The 8,544-nt window shown below is 40.7% G+C and overlaps 1 protein-coding gene across 2 annotated transcripts in view; it reads right to left on the bottom strand.

The window, feature by feature from the left end:
- Nucleotides 1-7,602, bottom strand: part of PIGU (phosphatidylinositol glycan anchor biosynthesis class U) — an 84,138-nt gene extending 76,536 nt beyond the window's left edge. For both annotated transcript variants that reach the window (XM_039248717.1, XM_039248718.1), the window contains exon 1: nt 7,438-7,602. In XM_039248717.1, coding sequence (XP_039104648.1) covers nt 7,438-7,567 — 130 coding nt within the window. In that variant the 5' untranslated portion in view covers nt 7,568-7,602. The remainder of the gene's footprint in view (nt 1-7,437) is intronic.
- Nucleotides 7,603-8,544: the final 942 nt, after the last annotated feature.

The raw sequence follows: 8,544 nt of genomic DNA, 5'->3' as shown, positions 1-8,544 counted from the left end.
TGGGGATGAGCACTGAGTGTTATGTAGAAACTAATTTGACAATAAACTATTTGTAAAAAAAAAAAAAAAAAAAAAAGAAAACTTTGGCATAGTCTGCAGTATGTTTGGGAACATGTGAATTACAGAGTAACAAAATCCTCTGGAATATAATGGTGAATTTACTCCATGTATAAAAGAATAACCAGGGCCCCAAATTCTAACAAATATAACTATGCTCCAATAATATTTTGCTGGGAACATTTTAAAATAGGTTTCATAAAATGCCTGTTTGAGGAAAAAACCCAAATACTCAAAACAACAACAATATAAAGAGCCCATAGCTTTAAGCCATTATTTTTCCTAGAGTACCCCCTAAAATAACACCTGTGAAAAGTACACCAGAGAAATTGACTAAAATTTCTGCTTCATGGGATTATTATCTAAGAATAGTTGACCATAAAAGCTAATTATTGCCAACTATTCTAAAATATAAGGTTTTTTTAAATAGTGCTTCAACTTTTTTTTTTTTTAAGATTTTATTTTTAAGTAATGTTTACACCCAATGTGGGATTTGAACTTACAACCCCAAGATCAAGAGAGACAATGCTGTACCAACTGAGCTAGCCAGGTGCCCCAATAAAGTGTCTCAACTCTTAACTGATAAATCTCATGAAGTAATAATTCTTATTTAGCTACCTTTATATGCTTTTCTTATGCGTGATAATAAAAACATATTATGCCGCATAAGACAAACATTATCTGGGGAGCCTGGCTGGCTCAGTCGGTTAAGCTTCTGACTTCACCTCAGGTCATGATCTTGGGGTTTGTGAGTTTGAGCCCCGTGTCAAGCTCTGTGCTGATAGCTCAGAGCCTGAAGCCTGCCTCACATTCTGTGTCTCCCTCTCTCTCTCTCTCTGCCCCTCCCCCACTCATGCTGTCTCCGTCTCTCTCTTTGTCTCAAAAATAAATAAATGTTAAAAAAAAAAAAGACAAACAAAACATTGTCTTTAAGCTTCCCATAACAAGAAGGGCATGTGTTAAGCTTGTTCAAAAGAAGTAGTATCCTTACATTTCTAGCCCAGAAGGCCCAAGAGGCAGTGTCATTCCCATAGCAATGAACACACCTAGCATCCAGATCTTGCTTTCTAAATAACATTCTCCAATAAAAGATACCAGGGCTCTTTTGAGAAGTGGTGAATTCCAGGACTGGACCAAGGAAAAAAAATATGGTAAGATGAAAGAATCTTGTGGTTCCAGAAAGTAATGAAGTAATAAAAAAACAAAACAAAACAAACAAACAAAACAGTGAGGAAAGTATGTCAAAAGGACAAAGGAGTCAACCTGAGGGAGGTCGCAATGGCCAAAGATGGAATAATTGGAGCATCAAAATAAAGATAATATGGATTATAATCCAGAGAATAAAATAAATACCTATGAGGCCATATTAGATATTAAATAAATAAAGAAGGAAGAAGGGACAACTCTTCCTTATAGAAGAATTCCAATTCATAATGAAGAAGGAATGAGGGCAAGAGAAAAGTCACCACTGGAACACCATAGTAATGACTGCTGCAGGCAAGATCATCAACCTGGAAGTCAAAAAGTAGTGGGTAAAAACTTTACAAAGAAACAAGATATATACAGAGCCCCTATATATATATCCCCCAAATGTTTATAAATTAAAAAGGGAAAACAGTAACTTAACGGTGGAGAAACCAGGCAGATACTATTATAACCAAGGGATTAAGGTTAACATCACAAGTAATAAGCCATTTCAATATGACGTAGCCTGATCCAAACATTGAGAGGATCACATCACTTCTGTGGGATTCTTCCCCAAAATCCATGATCTCAATCTAACTAGAGACACATTAGACAAACCCAAGTTGGGGGACATTGTACAAAATGCCTGACTAGTATGTTTCAAAAGTGTCACGGTTATAAAAGACAAGGAAAAGCTGGGAAACACTCACCAACAGAAAAAGAATGAGAACACACAACTAAATTCAATATGGGATCCTGAATTAGATGCTGGAACAGAAAAAGAACAGTGGGAAAAACAGTAAACTCTAAGCAACTACAGTTTGTTCAATGGTATTTATATGGATGTTATTGTCTTAGTTCTGACCACTGTACCATAATTATGTAGGATGTAAATACGAAGGGAAGCTTGATGAAGGGTATAACGGGATCTCTCTGTACTATCTTTGCAAATGTTTTATGAATCTAAAATTATTTCAAGTAGGGGCGCCTGGGTGGCTTAGTCGGTTAAGCGTCCGACTTTCGCTTAGGTCATGATCTCGCAGTTCATGTGTTCGAGCCCCGCGTCGGGCTCTGTGCTGACTGCCAGCTCAGAGCCTGGAGCGTGTTTCAGTCTGTGACTCCCTCTCTCTCTGACCCTCCCCTGCTCACGCTGTCTCTCTCTCTCTCCTAGAAATAAATAAAACATTTAAAAATACAATAAAATAAAATTATTTCCAGTAAAAAGCTAAAAAACAAAAAAAGTAGTGGTATCTAGTCTTTGGATCTAGCTGCCAGTTTGCAGGAAACACAGAGGATATGAGAATGTGTTAAACTGTACCATGAATATATAATCACTAAAATTCAAACTATAGGAAATGCCAGAGGTCAAATGGTGTGGATTCTTAAACAGATAAGAAAAGGATGGGATGGGGGCGACTGGGTGGCTTAGTCGGTTAAGCGTCCGACTTTAGCTTAGGTCATGATCTCGCAGTTCGTAGGTTCGAGCCCCGCGTCGGGCTCTGTGCTGACAGCCAGCTCAGAGCCTGGAGCCTGTTTCAGTCTGTGAATCCCTCTCTCTCTGACCCTCCCCTGCTCACGCTGTCTCTCTCTCTCTCTCCTAGAAATAAATAAAAATATTAAAAAAAAAAAAGAAAGAAAAGAAAAGGATGGGATGGATGGGGACCTTAAAGCTTAAGGGAGACTTAAAACGCATATAAAAACGTTTAAGGGCAAGACTAATCTAAGTGACTAGGGACACTCATTTGAGCAATAAAACAAAAAGGATATAAAAATGTCATAACTATAGGGGCGCCTGGATGGCTCAGATGGTTAAGCATCCAACTCTTGATTTCACCTCAGGTCATGATCTCATGGTTCATGAGTTCAAGCCCCATGCTGGGCTCGAAACAGTGCAGATTCTCTATTTCCCTCTATCTTTGCCCCTCCCTGACTCGCACGGTTTTGGTCTCTTTCAAAATAAATAAAATTTAAAAAAAGATGTCATGACTATAAAAGTCAATATAATGGTTATTTAATGAAGGGGTTGAGGGGGCAGTGTCCGAGATGGGGCATACAAAAGGGCTTCTGAAGTAAGTGGCAAAGTTCTCCCTCTTGATTTGGATGATGGTTACAAATGTGTTTTGCTTAGGGGCAAATGTGTTTTGCTTAGGATGTGTTTTGCTGGGTGGCTCGGTTGAGTGTTTGACTTCAGCTCAGGTCATGATCTCACCACTTGTGGGTTCGAGCCCAGCATTGAGCTCTGTGCTGACAGCTTAGAACCTGGAGCCTGCTTCAGATTCTGTGTCTCCCTCTCTCTGTGCCTCCGATGCTCATGCTCTGTCTCTGTTTCTCAATAATAAATAAATGTTAAAAAAAAATTTTTAATAAAAAAAAATGTGTTTTGCTTATAATAATTCACTGTGCCATACATTGTTGTGTGTGGCTTACTAATTCCCCATTTTGTTTAACAATTAAAGTTTTGGTTTTTTTAAAGCAGTGCTAACAGAAGTGTTCTTCCTGACCCTGACTCTCAGAGCTGCATTGGAGGTGGGTTTCTATATAAGCACTTACAGCTTGGACTCTACCCTAAACTCAAGAAGCTAAGCCCACACTGACTCCTAATCATTAGAGCAAAGGCTAAGGAAAGACCAATATATGATTTAAAAAAAAGTTACAAAATTATTTCTGACAAATTCCTATGCAAGATGATATAGAATAAACTCTGGTGGAACAGCAATGTCTACAGATTCCCAGCTATTCACATGAAACATTATGTTTGTGACTTAATCTCTCTGTGCTTTCCTGCTTCCATTTTCTCATCTATAAAATGGGGTCTTTACATATAGGGCCATTTACATCTCAGGGCCACTGTGGTGATTAAATTAGTTCTTAAACATATCTAAAATGCTTAGAACAACGCCTGTCATTATAGAAAGCATGATGTCAGTGTTAGTTATTATTTTTATTGGACTGAGAAGCATATGCTTGCATTTTATCAAGCAAGAAATTTATATAAATTTTAGTTGGACTACCAAATAAACTGATGGGTCTGTAGAAGTGAATGACGTAGTAAAGTAGTCTTTCCTATTATAATGGATATCCATTATTTTCGCCTGCCCAGCATCAAGTTGCCCCTCTTCTAGTAATGACACTCTGGTTTTCCTATAGTATGCCCCCTCTTCCATAGTTTGGGAGGTTGTCTCCTCTCCAAAGACATATATATATATATGTATTTTTATTTATATATATATAATTTTTAAGGTTTTATTAAGTAAGCTCTATACCCAAAATGGAGCACAAACCCACAATCCCAAGATCCAGAGTCACATGCTACACCAACTGAGCCAGCCAGGTATATATGGATACGTGACTTAGGCTGACCACAGTAATTGGCTTAAGAATTGGCATATTACCCAAATAAGTTCCATGTGACTCAGTTCCAAGGCTTTCATTATATCTGTTGAAGAACAGTCACCTTCCTTCCACTGGACCTAACACTGTGAGGATATAAAACATCAGAGGCCATTAGGGGCCAATCTTGCCAATACCCAAGAAGAGCCCTCCTGAATGCAGTCAAGGCCAAGAAGGGGAAAGAATTAGTCCTGATGACATCACTGAGTCTCTGGATTAGCTAGGTTTGAGGTCAGGATCTGCCTTGAATTGTTCTGTTATGTAGGCCAGTAAGTTCATTTCTCATTATAACCTGAGCAGTCTGAGTTGGGATTCTGTCATCTGCACATGAAAAAATTGATGACATGCCAAGTTAAAACCCTTCAGATACTTGAAGACAAGGATCATCTCCTTCAAGTTTACAAACTTCTCATTTATTCCCACTAAAAATCACTCTATGATTATAGCCAATCAAAATCTATTTGGATTCACAGCCCTTCACCCAAACAACTGGTCACTCAAAAAACTTACATGGACCTAATGAATGAATGAATGTCATGTGAAACTAGAAGGGATCCTACTTCAATATTTTTAAATGTCTGCCTTTTAGAGTTAAATACAATCAGTTGCGTTTTAAAATATCCCATCTTAACATATACCCTCGAGACAAATGATACAGATGTACCATCCCTACTTAAAAAAGGACAAATAGTTATCCTGACCCCATCAGATTCAGATAGGTGATTTGCAAATCTCTCTCTAGCTCTGACACCGGCCCCAAGCTCCAGACCTAAACCTCTAAATATCATACTATCAACCTGTACATACACAAACACTTATTGCTGTCCTTTCTAATTCACCTATTTCAGACAATATCACAACTGTTCTCCCAATTATTTAGATTCAAAATCTTAGAATTAGCTGTTTTGGCTTTCATTATTGTGCTAAGACCTTAAACATGGATTATCTCATTTAATGGGGTACGTGTTATAACTTCCTGTTTTACAGATGAGAAAATGATGTTGGAGATCATATGCAGCAGAGGCAAAAAAAAAAAAAAAAAAAAAAAGACTCAAACTACTATATCTCCTCATCTTTGGATCCTTCACCCTGCCCTTCCTATAGTAACCAGATCCTATGTTTTCTTTTCTTCAATATTTATTTAACAGTAACGATGCAACTACTCCATGCCAGGCACAAAGGATTCAGGAATGAATAAAACAGTTCTGGCCTTAAAGGAACTCACAGTACAATGGAGAAACCAGATATAAGCAAATGATTATAATAAAAAGCGAGAAGTGCTCTTAATAAAGGTATGTATAAAGTGATAAGAGAACAAAGGAAGGAGGGCCTAATACTGCCTTGGGGCTTCTGGTAACCTGAAGAAAGCAGGAACCAAGTGACTTCAACCCAAACAATTAAGTTTGTTCAACAAAAATATATGCAAATATTATATGCAAGGATTATCAAGTGTAAGCTCTCATCATCACACATAAGAATTATTACTATCTTTATTACCATTTGTCAACTGGGAAACATGGGCAAATTACTTCTCTAAATTTTGGTTTCTTCATCTGTAAAGTGAGGGAAGTAACACCATCTAAAACACAGAATAACTAGGGGATAAGAGAGGCCTACCATAATCTTTCATATATAGTAAGCTTTTTAGAAACTTAAGCTTGAATTATACATAAAACAACCATTCATTATGCCATTCCCCATTCCAGAGTGTCTATGGGATAACATCAAAACTTTAAATGAACATTTAAAGTTCAAGGACACAAAAAGAACTTCTGGGGTGTTGTTACACCTGTAATGTTTTGTTTCTTGATCTGGGTGCTGGCTACGGATGCTGGCTACATGAGTAGACAGTCTGTAAAAATTCACTGAGCTCAACACTTAATATATGTGCATTGTATGTACACCGTACTTCAGTAAAAAAGTCTTTTTTAAGTCTTTAAATTCTGGCCCTAACCTAACCCCTACCCCATTTCTCCTCCACTTCATACACTTGCACCCTTCAACATTTTCTTGATCCTGTTTACCTTCCACTACCATGAGTTCTTTCTCTAATCTCCCTTTCCAAATTCTACATCCTTCAACAGCTCACAGCCCACATCCTAAGGAAACTGGAAAAGGAGAGGACACTTTCTTCAGGGTTGAAACTCCAAGAAAGGAATTGGATGTACAGAGGAAGAACATTTTTCAAAAAGGATTCTATCTGTCCCTCCCCCTAGCCTGTGGATCCTACAACACAAATTCTGTCTCATTGTAGGCACTGGTATAAAATAGTGCTTGCTGGATGAAGAACTTAAGAAACAGTAGGAAATGCTATACTACAGGTCCCGGACCGAAAACTGGCGTCTAAGCACAGTCACACACTTTACTCGCTTAGGCAAGATAGGTGGCCTCACTCGGGGAACCCCTCACATACCATCCCATGTCCCAGGTAACACCACCTACGACCCCTCACCAAAACCCAATCCCCTCTGCAAATCCCACTCCACCCAGCACGCCCTTTTCTCAATACCTATCTTTCCTCAGACCACGCCCCTCTCCTCAGGTCCTGAGGGGGACACACCCCCTCAGCTCCCTACACCTCAGGTGAGTCAGCCCTTAGGGTCCAAACCTCTCCCCACAGTCCCTAGCCCCCTCCCCTCGGCAGCCCCGCCCTCAGGCTCCGCCCTCCCACCCTCCCCGAGGGCTCCAGAGCGGGTTAGTTCCCCTCAGAATCTTGTGCTTGAGGCCACTGCCCCCGCCTCCCATTCACTGAGGCCAGGAGAGCACAGGCGGGGCCTGGCCACCTACTCCAGCCAGTGGCCTCACCTCTCTTCCAAGAGCTCAGTGGAGACACCACCTCCACCCGTTCGGAAATGAATTCGGCCAGACTGGAGCGGAACAAGGCCGCCCGCACGGTCACGGCCACTACCAGCACCAAAGCCAAGGGAGCCGCCATGATAGCTGGGGCGGGCGCGCAGGCGGGGAGGGAAACGCGAGGCGGAAAAGCCTCGCGACCTGTGCGCCACCCTCTGTAGTTCCGCGGTCAAGCGCGCATTGCTGCTGACGCCGGAGCCCCCAGACTAGGGACTACCACTCCCAGGAAGCCTTGCGGCGAGACAGGGGCGGGACTACGTAGAGCGGGGCTTCTCAAGCTCGTAGCAAAGGGTTGGGCGACGTCTCCTAAGATTGCAGGTACCTTGTAAAAGCGCGCGGTGCTTCAAAGTAGGCAAGTGAAGTAGTATCTTCCGAGAATAATGAGCAAGTTTTGGGGCGCCTGGGTGGCTTAGTCGGGTAAGCGTCCGACTTTCGCTTAGGTCATGATCTCGCGGTTCATGGGTTCGAGCCCCGCGTCGGGCTCTGTGCTGACTGCCAGCTCAGAGCCTGGAGCCTGTTTCAGTCTGTGACTCCCTCTCAGAGCCTGGAGCCTGTTTCAGTCTGTGACTCCCTCTCTCTGACCGTCCCCTGCTCACGCTGTCTCTCTCTCTCTCCTAGAAATAAATAAAACATTAAAAAAAAAAAAAAAGAATAGTGAGCAAGTTTTGAAGAGTTGTTAATTTCACTTTTCTGTGTAAGTTTTAAGTGTTAGGATGCTTCCCTTTAAAGATTTTAAAACAATATTAACTATGTTCTCATTTGTGTGTTCTACAATTGTTTATTGAACACCAACTATATGCCAGGCATTGTATTGGGTTCCGAGAATACGTTTTGGAGTAGTAGCCAGACTTGTTTTCTCTGCGGCCTTGAACAAATTGCTTAATCTTTCTGTCCATCAGGCCCCTCATCTGGAAAATAACGCTGCTTGTTAGCCCGCTGGTCCTTATGGGCTTGCCAGAAACGATTGAAGAATGCTTAGATATTTTGCTCGTCGCTTTTAAAGACAGGCATTACCAAAAATTAAAATTATGTAAACTTACAATTAAGTAATTTATATTA

Source organism: Hyaena hyaena, unplaced genomic scaffold, assembly GCF_003009895.1.
Source record: "Hyaena hyaena isolate Hyena2069 unplaced genomic scaffold, ASM300989v1 scaffold_315, whole genome shotgun sequence".
Taxonomy (NCBI): Eukaryota; Metazoa; Chordata; class Mammalia; order Carnivora; family Hyaenidae; genus Hyaena; species Hyaena hyaena.
This window is presented reverse-complemented; position numbering and strand designations above follow the sequence as displayed.